This window comes from Symphalangus syndactylus, chromosome 19, assembly GCF_028878055.3.
Source record: "Symphalangus syndactylus isolate Jambi chromosome 19, NHGRI_mSymSyn1-v2.1_pri, whole genome shotgun sequence".
Lineage (NCBI taxonomy): Eukaryota > Metazoa > Chordata > Mammalia > Primates > Hylobatidae > Symphalangus > Symphalangus syndactylus.
The window spans coordinates 69,091,447-69,112,522 of NC_072434.2; the positions used below are offsets into that span (position 1 = coordinate 69,091,447).

Sequence of the window (21,076 nt, forward strand, 5' to 3'; positions counted from 1 at the left end):
GGGGGACAGAGAAAGACTCCGTCTCAAAAAAAAAAAAAAAAAAAAAAAAAAAGAAAATTTCATGATTACCAGTTGCTATTAAATGAATTGTAACTTTAAAAAAAAAAAAAAAAAAAGAATGTCCAAGCCAGGTGTGGTGCTCATGCCTGTAATCCCAGCACTTTGGGAGGCCAAGGAGGGCAGATCACTTGAGGTCAGGAGTTTAAGACCAGCCTTGCCAACATGGTGAAACCCTGTCTCTACTAAAAATACAAAAAGTAGCTGGACATGGTGGCACACACCTGTAATCCCAGCTACTTGAGAGGGTGAGGCAGGAGAATCGCTTGAACCCAGGAGGCAGAGGTTGCAGTGAGCCAAGATCGTGACACTGCACTCCAGCCTGGGCGACAGAGCACAACTCCATCTCAAAAAAAAAAAAAAAAAAATGGTATATCCAGATTCACATTTTTTTTTTCAAACTCTGCATTTTTCTTTCTTTTATTTATTTATTTATTAATGTTTTTGAGACAAAGTCTCACTCTGTCACACAAGCTAGAGTGCAGTGCCACAATCTCAGCTCATTTCTCAGCTCATTCAAGCCTCGACCTCCTGGGCTCAAGCAATCTTCCCACCTCAGCCTCACCATTAGGTGGGACCATAAGCATGGGCCACCACGCCCAGTTAAATTTTTTGTTTTTTGTTTTTTGTTTTTGAGACAGAGTCTCGCTCTGTCGCCCAGGCTGGAGTGCAGTGGTGCGATCTTGGCTCACTGCAAGCTCTGCCTCCCGGGTTCATGCATCCTCCTGCCTCAGCCCCCCAAGTAGCTGGGACTACAGGTGCCCCCTACCATGCCCGGCTAATTTTTTTGTATTTTTAGTAGAGATGGGGTTTCACCGTGTTAGCCAGGATGGTCTGGATCTCCTGATCTTGTGATCCGACTGCCTCGGCCTCCCAAAATGCTGGGATTACAGGCATGAGCCACCACACCTGGCATAATTTTTGTATTTTTTATAGAGGTGGGTTTTCGTCATGTTGCCCAGGCTTGTCCCGAACCCCTGCCCTCAAGCGATCCCCCTACCTCGGCCTCCCAAAGTGCTCAGACTACAGACGTGAGCCTCCGTACCTGGCCTGCTTTTGGACTGGTGTGCCAGTTCACACATGCCTGTGATAGCAACTGCGTTCTGAACTGCAGGGATACATTTACTTGTCAGCACCTGAAAACTTCCTCCTGAGTTGAGTCCAATTATCAGCTTCATGTGCCATCTGCCAATCCAGATGAAACTTGGCAAATACAAAGCTGTCCTTTTCCAGGTGACACTGTCCACCTTCTTTTTCCTCCACCGTTTCATTAACAACTAAAAAGCTCCTGCATGATCAGACCTGTGTATCTATCCATCATCAAATCCTACTCCTTTTTCGAGACTGGGACCCTCTGGAGGCTGACCCAGCCCCGCATTTGCTAGCACGCCCTGCAGACATGACCCTCGCTGGGCTCTGATCAGCCTTCAGGCCTCCACTCCAGGTGTCACTGTTCTGTCTCCCCTCTGCTCTCACAGCCTTCTCTGCTAGATGTCTCAGCCGTGCTGGCCTTCTCTATTTCAGAAGTGAATGTACTGAGAGGGTCTTAGGGATTTATTAATAATGCTCCTGGGATCGGATGTGGTAGCTCATGCCTGTGATCCCAATACTTTGAGATCACTTGAGCCCAAGAGTTCGAGACCAGCCTGGGCAACAAGGTGAGGCCCTGTCTCTACCAAAAATTTAAAAAAGTAGCGAGGCATGGTGGTGCACGCCTGTGATCCCAGCTCCTCGGGAGACTAGGGTGGGAGGATGGCTTAAGCTCAGGTCAAGGCTGAAGTGAGACATGAGGCCACCACTGCACTCCAGCCTGGGCAACAGAGCAAGATTCTGTCTCAAAAAAACAAAACCCACTACAACCATAATACTATTATCACACTTAAGAAATTCATAATTCCTTAATATCATCACATATCCAATTGATATTTGAGTTCAATTATTTCATGTCAATGTTTTTAAACTATTTCAATCAGAATCTAAATAAGGTCAACACATTGCAATTGGTTGGTATGTCTTTTAAACTTTTAATCTACAGGTTTCTCTTCTTTTTTTTCCTTGAGTTTCATTTATTAGAGAACCCAGACATTGGCCTATATAGAGCCTCCCAGAGTTGGATCTTGCTAGTTTCACCCCATGGCCTAGTTTAACACATTCCTCTGTCCTTTCTATTTTCTTTTTTTTTCTTGAGAGGGAGTCTCTGTCTGTTCCCCAGGCTGGAGTGCAGTGGCTCCATCTCAGCTCACTGCAAGCTCTGCCTCCCAGGTTCGAGCTATTCCCCCACCTCAGCCTCCTGAATAGCTGGGATTACAGGCGCCTGCCACCACACTCAGCTAATTTTTATATTTTTAGTAGAGACGGGGTTTCACCATCCTGATCAGGCTGGTCTCGAACTCCCATCCTCAGGTGATGGACCCACCTCGGCCTCCCAGAGTGCAGGGATTATAGGCGTGAGCCACGCACCCGGCCAAATGTCCTCTCTATTTTCTATAAATTAGCAGTCAGATCTAGGGGCTCGATCAGATTTGTGTGTGTGTGCCGTGTGTGCGTGCACAGCATGTTCTTTGATTAGGAGTCACACCCGCTTTGGTGATCTTCTTTTTGTAATCTTTAAGTTGCTCTTTGATGTAGACGTGGTAACTAATGTTGAAACAAAATTAGTTTCAAAACCTTTCTTTCAGGAAGAGGTTGTGGTTGATTACTTCTGCGACAGATAGATGCAAGGTTGAGCAATCATCTCTTAACAGAAGTGGTCGGCCGGGCGCGGTGGCTCACGCCTGTAATCCCAGCACTTTGGGAGGCCGAGGCAGGCGGATCACGAGGTCAGGAGATCAAGACCATCCTGGCTAACACGGTGAAACCCCGTCTCTACTAAAAATACAAAAAATTAGCCGGGCGTGGTGGCAGGCGCCTGTAATCCCAGCTACTCGGGAGGCTGAGGCAGGAGAATGGCGTGAACCCGGGAGGCGGAGCTTGCAGTGAGCCGAGATCGCGCCACTGCACTCCAGCCTGGGGGACAGAGAAAGACTCCGTCTCAAAAAAAAAAAAAAAAAAAAACAGAAGTGGTCACACTAGAATAATCCAAGCACAACAACAAATCTCATATCATCTCCCCCTCTCTTAATAGTGGTGTTTTCTTTTTATTTGATTAGCTTTTAATAGTCACGCACTCTGCATTTTTTCCCTGAGGTATTATTTCCACAAGGCAGCGAAATATGACTCAATGGCTAATTTGCTTTTTAAAAATTAAACAAAACTTAGGCCAGCTGCCATTTAAGAAGGGCTCCGGCGCCTCCAGACTCGGTGTGACCGCAGCCATGCCCGGTGCTCCGCTCGCGGAGGCGTTAAGGCGGCAGGTTTATCTCACTTGAGACCTTTCCTTCCTTTTTCATCTTCTCCGGGCTCCGGCGCAGCAGGCCGCAGGGGCGGGGACTCGCAAGAACGCGGCATCCTGAATGGTGGCCGAGTCACCGAAGCTCTGAACCCCGCGTCCCAGAATCGCTGAGAGCCGGCCCCGCACGGGGGCCTGGGAGAGCCACGCGCCCTCCACCCAGCAAGGCGGGCGGGCCGGGAGGGGCGGGGCCTCAGGACTCCGCCCACGCCTCAGTCTCCGCGCTCCGCCACAGCCGGCCGACACCACACGAGCCGGGGAGCCGCCGCCGCCACCTCTGAGCAGCCGGCCGGGAGCGAGAGCCGACAGCTAGTCTGCAAGCCACCGCCGCCACCATGGGGAGCCGCGTCTCGCGGGAAGACTTCGAGTGGGTCTACACCGACCAGCCCCACGCCGACCGGCGCCGGGAGATCCTGGGTGAGGGCCAGCGGGCGCCCCGTTATGTGCGTGCGTGGCCTCCCGGCGCCGGGGCGCGCTCTCCCCTCCCGGGCCCTGCGTGGCCGTGGGCGCCGGAGGCCCGTTAGCAGCCTGCTCCCCGTCGCGTCCCGCCGCCGCTCGGGCCGCCAGCCCGCGGGTCAGCGCGGGAGAGGCTGGGCGAGGCGCGGGGGGAGGGACGGGTCCTCGGGGCCGCGCAGCTCCGACCCTTCCGCGAAGAGGCTCAGGCGCGTCCCCGAGCGCGGGAGTCCCCGCCAGGCCCACGCCGGCCGGTTGGGGCGAAGGGTGTCCCCGGCTGCGCCAGCCTTGGGTAGATCTTCTCGCTGGAAGATTCCTGTGCTCTCAGGTGGGCGCCCTTTCCTTTCCCTCCTCCCTCTCCTCCGGAGCGGGCCGAGGTGAGCGGGTGCTGGCGCTGGGGCTGCCCGAGTGCTAGGCAGGGTGTGGTCCTGGGCATCCCGGGGCCTACCAGCGAGCCCTGCTCAGGGTGTCGGGCGCCGGCCGGCAGTACTGGCGGGGGCTGCCGCAGTCCCGGCCTTGGGCCCGTTTGGGGGGCCGGCGCCCCTCCCTATGCCCCCCGGGGCTTTTCGGACTTGATGGGCCCTGGTCGGTTCACGCCGCTTGTCCCATTGATCCTCACGACAAGTCTGGGACGTAAGAACGGCGGATTCGTAGACATTTTTCATCCATCACGGTTTTGTGGATGAAAAGACTGAAAATGGAAGACTTGCCAAATAAGGAAAATATGTGGCGTGGCCTGCTGGTACCCTGACAGCTAATTGAGAGGCCTTAACTCGCCAGAGGATTCGGGCCTTCTGTGTTACATAGAAAATGCACATCTCTCCCAGGCTACTTCTAATATGCTAGGGATTGCGTGGAATGCTTTACAAACATTACCCAATTTCATCCTCTTGGTAATTCTACTAGGTTGGTATTATCGCTGTTTTAAAAAATGAAATAAGAACGGGTGACTAAATGCGAGTGGGATTCTAATGCGCATTCGGTTGGCTCTTCCAGAGCACGTGTTTGTTTTTTGTTTGTTTGTTTGTTTTTTGAGACTGAGTCTCACTCTGTTGTTCAGGCTGGAATGCAGTGGCGATCTCCACTCGCTGCAACCTCTGTCTCCTGGGTTCAAGCGATTCTTCTGTCTCAGCCTCCTGAGTAGCTGGGATTACAGGTGCCCACCACCACGCCTGGCTAATTTTTGTATTTTTTTTGGTTGGAGACGGGGTTTCACCATGTTGGCCAGGCTTGTCTCGAACTCCTGACCTTAGGTGATCCACCCGCCTTGGCCTCCCAAAGTCTTGAGATTACAGGCGTGAACCACCGTGCCCCGCCAGAGCACGAGCTTTTTAACCCCTGCTGTTTCTTCAAAAATTGAGGAAACGGGGACCGGTCATGGTAGCCCAGGCCTGTAATCCCAGCACTTCGGGAGGCCGAGGCGGGAGGATCGCTTCAGCCCAGGAGTTCGAGACCATCCTGAGCAACAGTGAGACCCCCCCGTTTACACACACACACAATTTTTTTTAATTGAGGAAACAGATGGTGAGTTGAACATGAGAAATTATTCCTTATATACAGTATTTCCTTAGTTTTTCTTCTCAACATTCAATTGCCCAGTGAAAAGAAAAAGCAAGTAGCTGGGACCACCAGCGCACACCACCATGCCCGGTTGATTTTTCTATTTTTTGTAGAGATGGGTTTCTCTGTGTTACCCAGGCTGGTCTTGAACTCCTGGGCTCAAGCAATCCGTCCGCTTTGGCCTCCCAAAGTGCTGGGATTTTAAAGGCATAAGCCACCGCACCCGATAACTTTGGGTTCTTGAATTCCCTTCCTCCTGTTCTTCCTCCCCTACACTCCGTTAGAGACAGGGTCTTGCTCTGTTGCCCAAGCTGGAGTGCAGTGGCTGTTCACAGGCATGATGATCACTGCAGCCTGGGTTCAAGTGATCCGCATACCTCAGCCTGCCAGTAGTAATTTGTTTGGCAAATCACTTACACATACTTGATATGAGATAGCATGATACTTTTTTGAGAGGAGCCTCACTCTTGTCACCCAGGCTGGAATGCAGTGGCCCAATCTCGGCTCACTGCAACCTCTGCCTCCCGGGTTCAAGCACTTCTGCCTGCCCCAGTCTCCCGAGTAACTGGGATTACAGACGCCCGCCACCACGCCTGGCTAAGTTTTTCTATTTTTATTTTTAGTAGACACAGGGTTTTGCCACATTGGCCAGGCTGGTCTCAGATGATCCGCCTGCCATGGCCTCCCAAAGTGCTGGGATTACAGGCATGAGCCACCCTGCCAGGCCACATATGATATATTTTATCAATGCCTTATCTACATGTTACATAGGAATAATCTAGTGTCCTACCTGTGTAAAAACCAACTCTGGAATACTGAAACTGAGCTATTTAATATTCTGAAAATCAGGATGGGTATGGTGGCTTTTTTTTGCCTGTAATCCCAGCACTTTGAGAAGCTGAGGCAAGAAGATCGCTTGAGGCCAGTTCAGAACAGCCCCATCTGCACAAAAAATTAAAAAATTAGCTAGGTGTGCACGCCTGTCCTGCTACTCAGAAGGCTGAGGCTAGAGGAACACTTGAACTCAGGAGTTCGAGGCCAACCTGGGCAACATGGCGAAACCCCATCTCTACAAAAAAAAAAAAAAAATTAAATTAGCGGGGCGTGGCGGCGTGTGCCTGTGGTCCCAGCTACGCAGAAGGCTGAGGTGGGAGGATTGCTTGAGCTGGGGAGGTACAGGCTGCAGTGAGCCATGATTGCCCCACTGCATTCCAGCATGGGCAACAGAGTGAGACTGTCTTAAAAAAAAAAGAGATGAAGGAAGTAAGAAGGTGCTGATTGATACTTACCTCACACTGAGCCTTTTTTCCCCCACAAACTTATCAGTGAACCATTTCACTGGGAAAGTAAAAGGACTACATATTTCTTGGCCGGGTGCGGTGGCCCACGCCTGTAATCCCAGCACTTTGGGAGGCTGAGGTGGGCGGATCATGAGGTCAGGAGATAGAGACCATCCTGGCTAACATGGTGAAACCCCATCTCTACTAAAAATACAAAAAATTAGCCGGGCGTGGCGGCATGCACCTGTAGTCCCAACTACTCAGGAGGCTGAGGCAGGAGAATGGCGTGAACCCAGTAGGCGGAGCTTGCAGTGAGCTGAGATCACGCCACTGCACTCCAGCCTGGGCGACAGAGTGAGCCTCTGTCTCAAAAAAAAAAAAAAGGACTACATATTTCTCAATGAAAATGCAATGTTTTCCATGCAGGTGTAAATACTGACCCATGTTCTGTTTCAGCGTGGGAGATGGAATAACCTGTAGAAAGATAAGAATCTTTAGATTTGTTTAAATTATACACAAATGATAAGAGAGCTTTCTGAAGTGTTGAGTTTTTTGGCAGGGGAGGGAAGGGGCCTGATAGAACAACCAACAATTGTACACTTTAAGTTAACATTTAGAGTTCATATTAAAAGTTCATTTATAAGGCATCTGTTTGAAATTAGTGAGGATGAGCCGGGCTGGGTGACTCATGGCTGTTAATCCCAGCCCTTGGGTGGCTGAGGCGGGCAGGTCACCTGAGGTTAGGAGTTCAAGACCAGTCTGGCCAACATGGTGAAACCCCGTCTCTACTAAAAATACAAAAATTAGCTGGGTGTGGTGGTGGGCACCTGTAATCCCAGCTACTGGGAAGGCTGAGGCAAGAGAATTGCTTGAACCCAGGAGGCAGAGGGTGCAGTGAGCCGAGATCTCACCATTACACTCCAGCCTGAGCAACAGAGCGAGACTCTGTCTCAAAAAAAAAGAATAAATCACAAGAAATGCTTCCTTCACTATCATGTGAAAACATGATAGTTTTTTAATGTTTTATTTTTTGAGACAGAGTCTCACTCTGTTGCCCAGGCTGGAGTGCGGTGGTGTGATCATAAATTCTTGGGCTCAAGTGATGCTCCCGCTTCAGCACCCTAAGTAGCTGGGACTACAGGCTTGTGCCACCTCACCTGGCTAATTTTTTTTAAAGTGTACAGTTCAGTATTTTTTAGTATATTCACTAAGTTGTGCAGCTGTCACCACCATATAACTTTAGAACATTTCATCATCACAAAAAGAAACCCTGTACTCATTAGCAGTCCCTCATATCCCCTGCTTCTACCAAGGTAACCACTATCTACTTTGTGGCCTATAGATTTGCTTATTCTGGACATTTCATATACATGAAATCATAAAATACCTCATCTTTTATGATTGGCTTTCACTTAGCATAATATACATTTTTTTTTTTTTTTTTTTTGAGACGGAGTCTCGCTCTTTCACCCAGGCTGGAGTGCAGTGGCGCGATCTCGGCTCACTGCAGGCTCCGACCCCCGGGATTCACGCCATTCTCCTGCCTCAGCCTCCCACGTAGCTGGGACTACAGGCGCCCGCCACCTCGCCCGGCTAATTTTTTTTTTTTTGTATTTTTAGTAGAGACGGGGTTTCACCGTGTTAGCCAGGATGGTCTTGATCTCGTGATCCGCCCGCCTCGGCCTCCCAAAGTGCTGGGATTACAGGCATGAGCCACCGTGCCCGGCCAATATAAATTTTTTTAATTTTTTTTTTTTTTGTAGAGATAGGGTCCTGTTATGTTGCCCAGGCTGATCTTGAATTCCTGGGCTCAAGTGATCCTCCTGCCTTGGCCTCTCAGAGTGCTGGCATTATAGGTGTGAGCCACTGCATCCAGCCATTAGCATAATATTTTAGCTGGGCACAGTGGCATGCTCCTGTAGTCCCAGCTACTAGGGTGACTGAGGGTGTAGTCCCAGCTACTAGGGTGACTGAGGCAGGAGGATCACTGGAGTCCAGGCTGTGGTGAGCTATGATGGCACCACTGTACTTCAGCCTGAGTGACAGAGGTAGAACCCGTCTCTAAATATTTTAAGGTTCATTCATGTTGTAGCATGTGTCAGTGTATGATTCCTTGTAGCATGTGTCAATGTATGATTGCCTTTTGTGGCTGAATAATATTCTTTTGTATGGATATACCAGGTGTTTAACATTTTGAGGAACTGCTCTACAGTTTTACAAAGCAGCTGCACCATTTTACCTTCCCACTAGCAAAGTATGAGGGTTCTAATTTCTCCACATCCTGGTTTTTACCTACCGTTTTTTATTATAGTCATCCTAGTGAGTGTGAAGTGGTATCTATGGTTTCAGTTTGCACTTTCCTAATGACTAACGATGTTGAGCATCTTTCATGTGTTTCTTGACTTTCCATATCTTTTGAAAAAAAGTCTGTTCAGATCCTTTGCCCATTTTTTAATTGGATTATTAGTTGTAAGAGTTCTTCATATATTCTGGATATAGGTCCCTTATGAGATACATGACTTGCAAACATAACCCCGCTTCTGTGGATTGTCTTTTCACTTTCTTGACAGTATCAGGTTTAACAGAAAAGTTTTTGACGCAGACCGATTTCTGTTTTCTTTTGTCACTTGTACTTGTTATAGTATCTAAGAAACCACAAAGGCCATGAAGATTTATTTCTATGTTTTCTTATCAGAGTTTTATAATTTTCTTTTTTTTTTTTTTTTTTTTTTTTTTTTTTTTTTTTTTTTTTTTTTTTTTTGAGATGGAGTCTTGCTCTGTCGCCCAGGCTGGAGTGCAGTGGCGCAATCTCGGCTCACTGCAAGCTCCACCTCCCGGGTTCACGCCATTCTCCTGCCTCAGCCTCTCCGAGTAGCTGGGACTACAGGCGCCCGCCACCACGCCCGGCTAATTTTTTGTATTTTTAGTAGAGACGGGGTTTCACCATGGTCTCGATCTCCTGACCTCGTGATCCACCCGCCTCGGCCTCCCAAAGTGCTGGGATTACAAGCGTGAGCCACCGTGCCCAGCCATAATTTTCTTATAAATTTGGGTCTGTGATCTGTGTTGAGTTCATTTTTGTGTATGGTGTAAGGTAGGGGTCTGAATCCATTCTTTTGCCTGTTGGTAACAAGTCGGTCTAGCACCATTTGTTGAAAGGACTGTTCTTTCCCTGATTATATTGGTAGCCTGTAGTATTGGTTTTTATATACTATTACAATTTTTGGAAAATTCAGTACAGAATTACTTGGAGCATGTTGATTTGTCTGAGAGAACTGTGAATACCAGTTTCATGATTTTAGGGTAACTACAAAATGTATATTATATTCTATCCTTTGTCAGATGTGTTAATTTAATCGTTTTATATAAGGTAAGAATGCTGTACCTCTGTCTAAACACAGAAATAACACATTTTAATATAAAGAATGTGAAACTTCTAAACTTTGAGGCTAATTTTTCCTGCATAAATTCTCAAATTATTGTGACATGATATTTCATAACTTTGCTAGTAGAATCCTTCCTCGTGTTATTAAATACCCACTAAAGTCTCCAGTAAAGGGAATATGATTTACAGAACAAATTTAATGTGTTAGTTTAATTGGTGTTAATTTAATTATAATTGCTGAACTATTACATACTTTTCTTAGTTCCTGTTTTTTTGTTTTTTCTTTACAGCAAAGTATCCAGAGATAAAGTCCTTGATGAAACCTGATCCCAATTTGATATGGATTATAATTATGATGGTTCTCACCCAGTTGGCTGCATTTTACATAGTAAAAGACTTGGACTGGAAATGGGTCATATTTGGGGCCTATGCGTTTGGCAGTTGCATTAACCACTCAATGACTCTGGCTATTCATGAGATTGCCCACAATGCTGCCTTTGGCAACTGCAAAGCAATGTGGAATCGCTGGTTTGGAATGTTTGCTAATCTTCCTATTGGGATTCCATATTCAATTTCCTTTAAGAGGTATCACATGGATCATCATCGGTACCTTGGAGCTGATGGCGTCGATGTAGATATTCCTACCAATTTTGAGGGCTGGTTCTTCTGTACCGCTTTCAGAAAGTTTATATGGGTTATTCTTCAGCCTCTTTTTTATGCCTTTCGACCTCTGTTCATCAACCCCAAACCAATTACTTATCTGGAAGTTATCAATACCATGGCCCAGGTCACTTTTGACATTTTAATTTATTACTTTTTGGGAATTAAATCCTTAGTCTACATGTTGGCAGCATCTTTACTTGGCCTGGGTTTGCACCCAATTTCTGGACATTTTATAGCTGAGCATTACATGTTCTTAAAGGGTCATGAAACTTACTCATATTATGGGCCTCTGAATTTACTTACCTTCAATGTGGGTTATCATAATGAACATCATGACTTCCCCAACATTCCTGGAAAAAGTCTTCCACTGGTAAGTAAAGGATTTGATACATATTCTAATTTCGTTTTTTTGTTTTTTGAGACGATGTCTCACTCAGTCGCCCAGGCTGGCGGGCAGTGGCACAATCTCGGCTCACTGTAACCTCCACCTCCCAGGTTCAAGCGATTCTCATGCCTCAGTCTCCCAAGTAGTTGGGATTACAGGCGCATGCTACCACGCCCAGCTAATTTTTGTATTTTTAGTAGAGATGGGGTTTCGCCATGTTGGCCAGGCTAGTATTTTGTCAGTCCAAGCAGCTCATTAAAAAAAAAAAAAAAAAATAGCAAGAACAAAGGGTTCACTCTTGGGTCCTTAAGCTTAGTGGTTACACTTAGGATTTATTTTTAATTTTATTTTTTTAGAGACAGGGTCTCGCCCTGTCACCTAGTCTAGAGTGCAGTGGTGCGATAGCTCACTGCAGCCTCAACTCCTGGGTTCAAGCGATCCTCCCACCGCAGCCTCCTGAGTAGGCAGGATTATAGGCACGTGCTACCATGCCTGGCTAATTTTTTATTTTTTGTAGAGGCAGGGTCTTGCTGTGTTGGTCAGGCTGGTCTCAAACTCCTGGATTCAAGTGATCCTCCTGCCTCAGCCTCCCAAGTAGCTAGGACTACAGGCACAAGCTATGACAGGCTGATTTTTTAAATAATTTCTTTTAATCCTCCAAATGGTTTGTTAAAATTTTTAAAATTTTTAGCATTTTGGTAGAGATGGGGTTTCCTGGATGGGTGCAGTGGCTCACACCTGTAATCCCAGCACTTTGGGAAGCCTAGGTGTGTGGATCATCTGAGGTCAGGAGTTCGAGACCAGCCTGGCCAACATAGTGAAAGCCTGTCTCTACTAAAAATACAAAAAAATTAGCTGGGCATGGTGGCGGGCGCCTATAGTCCCAGCTACTCAGGAGGCTGAGGCAGGAGAAGCGCTTGAACTTGGGCAGTGGAGGTTGCAGTGAGCCGAGATTGTGCTACTGCACTCCAGCCTGGATGACAGAGTGAAACTCCATCTCAAAAAAAAAGAGAGAGAGAGAGATGGGTTTCCCTGTGTTGCCCAGGCTGGTCTCAAATTCCTGGGCTCAAGTGATTCTCCTGCCTTCTAAAATGCTGGGATTATACATACGAGCCACTGTGCCCATCCAGATAGTTTTTTAACTTGAGATGTAAAGACATTTTTAACTTGAGATGGCAGAATTGCACACTTGGTAAGTGCTTAATTTTTTTTTTTTTTTTTTTTTTGAGATGGAGTCTCTCTCACCCAGGCTGGAGTGCAGTGGCACAATCTCGGCTCACTGCAACCTCCACCTCCAAGTTCAAACAGTTCTCCTGTCTCAGCCTCCTGAGTTGCTGGGACTACAGGCACACGCCACCATGTCTGGATAATTTTCATATATTTTTAGTAGAGATGGGGTTTCACCATATTGGTCAGGCTGGTCTCGAACGCCTGACCTCAGGTGATCCACCTGCCTCGGCTTCCCAAAGTCCTGGGATTACAGGTGTGAGCCACCGCACCCAGCCAAGTGCTTAATTTCTATCTAATTAGCATGCCACAATTTATTAGTATTTGTAAGTTCCTGGATGGCAGGGATCAGATGTTGCCTTTATATTCTACGGTGTCATCCATGCAGTACATTCTTTAATAATATCCAGTTAATCTGATTGTATGTATTTGTTGTTAATTTTACAAATAAGCCAGATATTTAGTCCCTTGGAATGTGATGGGAGAGAGTCCTAGAGGGTCGAGTGTATTCAACTGCTGCTGAAATGTAGACTGCTTTTTGTTTAGAATTCCCTCAGCTGCTGCTGCTGCTTTTTTTTTTTTTTTTTTTTAAGAGGAGGGAGGCAGGTCTCATGGTTTCCCATCTCAGTGTTTGTGTCAACCATTCATGAGTCATCTTTGAAAGAACCTAGTAACACTCATTTTTAATCTTGCTGTATTTTTTCCCTTCTAGGTGAGGAAAATAGCAGCTGAATACTATGACAACCTCCCTCACTACAATTCCTGGATAAAAGTACTATATGATTTTGTGATGGATGATACAATAAGTCCCTACTCAAGAATGAAGAGGCACCAAAAAGGAGAGATGGTGCTGGAGTAAATATCATTAGTGCCAAAGGGATTCCTCTCCAAAACTTTAGATGATAAAATGGAATTTTTGCATTATTAAACTTGAGACCAGTGATGCTTAGAAGCTCCCCTGGCACAATTTCAGAGTAAGAGCTCGGTGATATCAAGAAGTGAATCTGGCTCTTAAACAGTCAGCCTGACTCTGTACTGCTCAGCTTCACTCACAGGAAACTTGTGACTTGTGTATTATTGTCATTGAGGATATTTCACTCATGTCTGTCATTTTATAAGCATATCATTTAAAAAGCTTTTAAAAAGCTATTTCGCCAGGCACGGTGGCTCATGCCTGTAATCCCAGCACTTTGGGAGGCCAAGGTGGGTGGATCACCTGAGGTCAGGAGTTCGAGATCAGCCTGGCCAACATGGTGAAACCCCATCTCTACTAAAAATGCAAAAATTAGCCGGGCGTGGCGGCGCATGCCTGTAATCCCAGCTACATGGGAGGCTGAGGTGGGAGAATTGCTTGAACCCAGGAGGCGGTGGCAGAGGCTGCAGTGAGCCAAGATTGTGCCACTGTACTCCAGCCTGGGCAACAGAGCAAGACCCCATCTCAAAAATAAATAAATATATATAAAAAATAAAAAGCTATCTCTAGTTTATTTCACTATAAAGTTTTGCTTTATTAAAAAGCTAATAAACAGCTATTAATCACAGTGTGTTAGTATTTGTTACATTTTTGTATTTCACTATCTTTATAATATGGTAACCTGGGTACTGGGGGAACTTTAAAATTTCATCTCAAAAATAATTTTTAAAAAGCCTGAGGTATGATATAGCATAAAAGATGGAGATGAAAATATATTTCCCTGTAAGCTGAATTACTCATTTAAAAATTTTAACTTCTATATGGGACCCGAATTACATACTGCTGAATCCTGTACAGCCTTACTCATAAATAAAGTACTTACTGAATTTCCACCATTCAAATTCATTTTTCAGGTGTGTTGACTCTCACTTAGAAACTGCTCAATTTATAAAGACTTTCATGTTATTTCACTGCGGTGGGAACTGGCTGTGGTCTGATGGTAGATCGTTGGTCTCAAGTAGCTGGTAGCATGGGCTGTTATGTCAGCAGTCTTGCTTACCTCAAATATGTCACTTGGATACGTTTAGTGTAATATGGTGAATTATTTTAAAAATACATCAGCAGCTGGGTGTGGTGGTTCACACCTGTAATTCCATACTTTGGAAAGCTGAGGCAGGAGGATCGCTTGAGACCAGGAGTTTGAGACCAGCCTGGGCAACATAGTGAGACCCCATCTTTTTTTATTTTTTGAAATGGAGTCTTGCTGTGTTGCCCAGGCTGGAGTGCAGTGGCACGATCTTGGCTCACCACAACCTCTGCCTCCTGGGTTCAAGCAATTTTCCTGCCTCAGCTTCCTGAGTAACTGGGATCACAGGCGTGCACAACCATGCCCAGCTAATTTTTTTGTTGTTGTATTTTTAGTAGAGACAGGTTTTCACTATGTTGGCCAGGCTGGTCTCGAACTCCTGATCTCAGGTGATCTGCCTGACTTGGCCTCCCAAAGTGCTGGGATTACAGGCATGAGCTGCTGTGTCTGGCCCCCATCTTTTCAAAAAATAGAGTGGTGTGGTGGTGTGCACCTGTAGTCACAGCTACTCGGGAGGCTGAGATTGAGGCTACAATGAGCCATGATCACACTACTACACTCCAGCTTGGGTGACAAACACCCTCTAAAAAAAAAAAAAAAAAAAAGTTGGCTACAGTGCAGTTTCATAAAGAATAAAACAACACCCAGACTGCTGAGGGTGGGGTGAGGAGTAGAATCCTCTGTGGGACTGCCAGGCTTGCCTCACAGACCTCATTTCATCACCAAAATACTTTGCTTTCCCTTCCTGACCCCCTTGCCTAGGAAAATTCCTAGTATCTTCTAATCTGTTACTCAAAGAACAAAGAGTGACAATAGAACCAAGTTTACAATTCAGATTTTACTCAGTGATTAAAGTATTTGCAAAACGTACCCCTGGATTTGATGCTAGAGCATAGAGATCATGTACTCCCATCAAGTCTATAGAACTCTGGCCGATGGCACCGGGCGTGGTGGCTGTCATCCCAGCACTTTTGGGAGGCTGAAGCAGGTGGATCACGAGGTCAGGAGTTCAAGACTAACCTGACCAATATGATGAAACCCTGTCTCTACTAAAAAAAGCACAAAATTATCTGGGCGTGGTGGCATGTGCCTGCTACTTGGGAGGCTGAGGCAGGAGAATCGCTTGAACCCAGGAGGCAAAGGTTGCAGTGAGCAGGATCACGCCCTGCACTCCAGTCTGGGCGACAGAGCAAGACAATGTCTCCAAAAAAAAAAAAAAGCCAGGCGCGGTGCCGCAAGCCTGTAATCCCACCACTTTGGGAGGCCAAGGCGGGCGGATCATGAGGTCAGGAAATCAAGACCATCCTGGCCAATACGGTGAAACCCCGTCTCTACTGAAAAATACAAAAAATTAGCCGGGCGTGGTGGCGGCGCCTGTAGTCCCAGCTACTCGGGAGGCTGAGGCAGGAGAATGGCATGAACCCAGGAGGCGGAGCTTGCAGTGAGCCGAGATTGCGCCACTGCACTCCAGCCTGGGCGACAAAGCGAGACAATGTCTCAAAAAACAACAACAACAAAAAGAACTCTAGCCAATGGCGGCAGCTGCCATGTAAATGCTGAAAACCTCCAAATGATCACTTCAGACCTCTCACTACCTGCTGGATGACAGAGTGGGTTGTCATCCCTCTCCAAAACTCCAGTCTCCACTTACATAACCACTTCTTTCCTGAATGGAAGTTTCAGTCTTCGTAGCAGGCATCCCAATTATTCTGGTTCCCATCTGCCAACTCGATCCATTCTTTAAGAGATCTACCAATCTGGGCAGTAAGAAGGCTGGGCCCCGTAACCTCTAAAGAATAAGTCCAAACAAAATTAGCCGGGCCTGGTGTTGTGTGCATCTGTGGTCCTAAGCTACTCAGGAGGCGAGGTAGGAGTTTCATTTCTTTTTTTCTTTTTTCTTTTTTTTTGAGATGGAGTCTTGCTCTGTCGCCCAGGCTGGAGTGCAGTGGCACGATCTCAGCTCACTGCAAGCTCGGCCTCCCGGGTTCACACCATTCTCCCGCCTCAGCCTCCCAAGTAGCTGGGACTACAGGTGCCCGCCACCACTCCCAGCTAATTTTTTGTATTTTTAGTAAAGATGGGGTTTCACCGTGTTAGCCAGGATGGTCTCAATCTCCTGACCTTGTGATCCGCCCGCCTCGGCCTCCCAAAGTGCTGGGATTACAGGCCTGAGCCACTGTCCACGGCTGGAGTTTTGCTTCTTGAACCCAGGAGGTGGAGGTTGCAGTGAACTGAAATTGCACGCCATTACACTCCAGCCTGGGTGACAGAGCGAGACCCCGTGTCACAGTCCTGAGAAATCACTCAATAGCTTTGCATGAGTTCTCCCTTCTGTATAAACTCCTTTCTCTGTTTCTCTTCTGGTTCAAAGCTTCACACCTTCAAGGCTCACACCAGCCTTCTGTTACCCACCCCCAGTCCCCAGCAGGTCAGGTGTCAATTTTTTTTGACTTTGAGAACCAATGATTATCTCTTCATGGCCCTAATCATACCATTGTATAAATAGGCACCGTTTCTCCATAAATTGTAACTCCTTAAGAGCAGGACACATCTTTTATTTCTGTTTCCCAAACCTAGCAGGGTGTTTGACTTAAAGTAAGTGCTTGATAAATGGAGAGAGACCAGCAGGGAGAGTCCTTGAACTTGAGAAGCTTTTTCTAAAACAAAGACAGAGGGCACTTGTATAATCTTCAGGTAAAAGTATTTTATACTACAAATAATGGACATTCAATGAGAATCCTTACTTTTCACTGAGCCCTGTACCAAGTGTTTTACATGAACTATTGTACTTTTTTGTTGTTGTTTCTTTTTTGTTTTTTGTTTTTTTGAGACAGAGTCTTGCTCTGTGGCCCAGGCTGGAGTGCAGTGTTGCAATCTCAGCTCACTGCAATCTCCGCCTCCCAGGGTCAAGCAATCCTCCCACGTCAGCCTCCCAAGGAGCTGGGACTGACGACAGGTGTAAACCACCACACCTAGCTAATTTTTGTATTTTTTGTAGAGATAGGGTTTCGCTATGTTGCCCAGGCTGGTCTCAAACTCCTAAGCTCAAGTGATCCAACCGCCTTGGCCTCCCAAAGTGCCGGGATTACAGGTATGAACCACAGTTTATTGTATTTCAGTCTCAACATTTATATGCTATAAGTGGTACTATTAATATCTTCATTTTGTAGATGACAGAAAAGGCTTAGAGAGATTAAGTAACTGGCCAAAGGTCACACTTAGTAAACTGCAGAAACTGAACCTGAAATGCAGACTATGTGGACTCCAGACCCAAAACCCTGAACCATACTCCATTTGGCTTACATTATGAGCCTAGTCCTGAACAGTAATGAGAATGAAAAACACATGTTCCTATTTCTGCCTCATTAACCATTTCCTGTATGCCAGCATTTTGGCTAGGTCTCCATTTTTTTCCAACTCCTGAATCTAAAATTCAAATATGAAACATTAATGTTTAAATCCATGCAAAAAATGCATTAATGTATTCATTTATTCATTCTACAGATGCTTTTGGCAGGCTTGCACTAGGCAGTGAGGATACAAAGACAAAATGTCGCCCCAAATTAAGAAGCTAATGCTCTAGTGCTGGGAGGTACATGTTAAGTAAGAAAGGACTTAATGTAAAACAGGAGAATCAGGATGTGGCTGGGACTGAGTAGAGGGCACACACTGCTATCGCGGATCGGGGTGAGTGCTCTGCCAGGCTGTACGTGCAAATATTGTGCTAATCCACAGCAGCCTGGGAAGGTAGGTGTCTCCCACGCTTTTCACATGAAGAAACAGGGTTAGGCAAGTAACTAGCCTGAGGTCACACAACATGGGCCAGGGCCTGAAGCTATGTATGTTAAAGCCAATGCTTTATGCTATTCCTCTTGGAAGCTCTTTGGATAAGTTCATGTGTTTCTTGTTAGGAAAATCTTCCAGAAGCCTTAGCCATTTGGAAAGAAGAACAGTTTGATGACCTAGGGCTAGGAAGGCTCTGAAAAACTGTACCCTTGGAAATCCAAGAACATCATCATCATTATTGTTATTATTATTATTTTGAAACAGGGTCTGGCTCTGTCACCCAGGCTGAAGTGCAGTGATGGGATCATGTCTCACTGCAGCCTTGACCACCTAGGTTCAAGTGATCCTCCCATTTCAGCCTTGAGTAGCTGGGACCACAGGCGTGCACCACCATGCCTGGCTTTTTTTTTTTTTTTTTTGAAATGGAGTCTGCTTCTGTCACCCAGGCTGGAGTGCAGTGGTATGATCTTGGCTCACTGCAACCTCCACCTCCTGGGTTCAAGCGATTCTCCTACCTCAGCCTTCCCAGTAGCTGGGATTACAGGCACCTGCCACTATGCCCGGCTAATTTTTTATTTTTTTGTATTTTTAGTAGAGGTAGGGTTTCACCATGTTGGTCAGGCTGGTCTTGAACTCTTGACCTTGTGATCCGCCTGCCTCAGCCTCCCAAAGTGCTGGGATTACAGGCATGAGCCACTGCACCCGGCCCCTATTTTTATTTTGTGTAAGGACAGAGTCTCACTGTGTTCCCCAGGCTGGTCCTAAACTCAAGTGGTCCTCCTGTCTCGGCCTCCCAAAGTGTTGGGATCACAGGCGTGAGCCACTGCATCCAGCCCCAGGGGCATCATTAATAAATCCCTAAGACCTGCTCAGTACATTCACTTCTGAGACAGAGGGCCAGCATGGCTGAGGCACCTGGCAGAGCAGGCTCTGAGAGCAGAGGGGAGACAGAGCAGTGACACCTGGAGTGGAGGCTTGAAGGCTGATCAGAGCCCAGTGAGGGTCATGTCTGCAGGGCGTGCTAGCGAATGCAGGGCTGGGACAGCCTCAGGAGGGTCCCAGTGTTGAAAAAGGAGTAGAATTTGATGATGGATAGATACACAGGTCTGATCATGCAGGAGCTTTTCAGTTGTTAATGAAACGGTGGAGGAAAAAGAAGGTGGGGAGCGTCACCTGGAAATGAATGGCTTTGTATTTGCCAAGTTTCATCTGGATTGGCAAATGGCACATGAAGCTGATAATTGGACTCAACTCAGGAGGAAGTTTTCAGGTGCTGACAAGTAAATGCATCCCTGCAGTTCAGAACGCAGTTGCCATCACAGGCATGTGTGAACTGGTACACCAGTCCAAAAGCAAGCCAGGTATGGAGGCTGACATCTGTAGTCTCAGCTATTCGGGAAACTGAGGTAGGAGGATTGCTTGAGCCCAGGGGTTCGAGACAAGCCTGGGCAAAATGGCGAAAACCCACCATTATAAAAAATACAAAGGCTGGGCATGGTGGCTCATGCCTGTAATACCAGCAATTTGGGAGGCCGAGGAGGGCGGATCATGAGGTCAGGAGATCAAGATCATCCTGGCTAACATGGCGAAATCCCGTCTCTACTAAAAATACAAAATATTAGCCAGGTGTGGTGGCGGGCACCTGTAGTCCCAGCTACTCGGGAGGCTGAGGCAGGAGAATGGCGTGAACCCAGGATGTGGAGCTTGCAGTGAGCCAAGATCGAGCCACTGTACTCCAGTCTGGGCGACAGAGCAAGACTCTGTCTCAAAAAAAAAAAAATTGGCCAGGCACGGTGGCTCAAGCCTGTAATCTCAGCACTTTGGGAGGCTGAGGTGGGTGGATCACCTGAGGTCAGGAGTTCAAGACCAGCCTAGCCAACATGGCAAAACCCCATCTCTACTAAAAATACAAAAATTAGGTAGGTGTGATGGCACGCACCTGTAATCCCAGCTACTTGCGAGGCTGAGGCAGGAGAATCACTTGAACCCGGGAGGTGGAGGTCGCAGTGAGCAAAGGTCTTGCCACTGCACTCTAGCCTGGGCAACAAGAGCAAAACTGCTTCTCAAAAAAAAAAAGAAAAAATTAGCCAGGGGTGGTGGTACGCACCTGTGATTCCAGCTACTTGGGAGGCTGAGGTGGGAGGATCCTTTGAGCCGAAGAGATAGAGGCTGCAGTGAGCCGAGATCACGCCACTGCCCTCCAGCCTGGGTGATAGAGCAAGACCCTGTCTCAAAAACAAAAACAAAAAGCAAGGGTGAGGACAGTGTCCTGGGGAGTTCTCTGTAACCCCGGCTGCGTGAGAGTGTCTGGACAGCACCCTCTGGGAAGAAAGGTGGAACCCAAAGAAACATAAGTCACTTTTTTATGGAGTCAAGAGTGGATCTCCTGGTTACTAGGTACACATCCCTGTATTAGTAATCCCTGGGAAAGAAATACAATAGATGCTTTGTGGAAAAGGCCTGGAGGAATTGAGCTGCCCTCAATGTTGCATTCTAAATCCTTGCAGTTCAGCAATTTGCTAACCCAAGGAGGGCCTGTATAATCTCCCTCCCCTATTAGTGTATTATCAAGGGCTGCTCTCACAGTCTTCAGGGAGGGGCCAGTAACACCCAGAATAGCCCTTCATTTCTCTACTTGGTGGTTTAAGCCTTAAATTCCCCTCTCATTAGGTAGCTGAGATATATATATATATACACATATATTTTGGCACAAGGGGTTGTCCCATTCCCTTCTTACTTTGAACTGTAGTCTCCCCTCCTTAGCCACCATAAACACAGGTTAAGAAATCTGCTTTTCTCCTCTACGCTGGCTGTTAAATAGGCTAGAGAATGTAGAAAGTGGGTTCTTTTAAGGCCGGGCGTGGTGGCTCATGCCTATAATCCCAGCACTTT

General features: G+C 46.8%; 1 protein-coding gene across 3 annotated transcripts; it reads left to right on the top strand.

Moving 5' to 3' along the window:
• Nucleotides 1–3,183: 3,183 nt before the first annotated feature.
• Nucleotides 3,184–14,213, top strand: DEGS1 (delta 4-desaturase, sphingolipid 1). 3 transcript variants are annotated; one of them, XM_055233818.2, is made up of 3 exons: nt 3,184–4,226; nt 10,414–11,156; nt 13,111–14,213. In XM_055233818.2, the coding sequence occupies exons 1-3, from the start codon at nt 3,887–3,889 to the stop codon at nt 13,255–13,257; spliced, it is 1,230 nt and encodes a 409-aa protein (XP_055089793.2). In that variant the 5' UTR covers nt 3,184–3,886; the 3' UTR covers nt 13,258–14,213. The 3 variants fall into 3 exon arrangements, with proteins under 3 accessions (XP_055089793.2, XP_055089791.1, XP_055089792.1); XM_055233816.2 differs by having other exon boundaries at nt 3,184–3,862; XM_055233817.2 differs by lacking the exon at nt 13,111–14,213 and adding an exon at nt 11,874–11,939 and having other exon boundaries at nt 3,184–3,862.
• The last annotated feature ends 6,863 nt before the right edge of the window (nt 14,214–21,076 follow it).

Excerpts from the sequence above, each read along its gene's own strand:
- DEGS1 (XM_055233818.2), top strand. The coding sequence starts at position 3,887 with ATGTGCGTGCGTGGCCTCCCGGCGCCGGGGCGCGCTCTCCCCTCCCGG. Across the intron at positions 4,227-10,413 it reads GAAGATTCCTGTGCTCTCAG|CAAAGTATCCAGAGATAAAG; the intron begins GTGGGCGCCCTT and ends TTTTCTTTACAG. Across the intron at positions 11,157-13,110 it reads CTGGAAAAAGTCTTCCACTG|GTGAGGAAAATAGCAGCTGA; the intron begins GTAAGTAAAGGA and ends TTTCCCTTCTAG.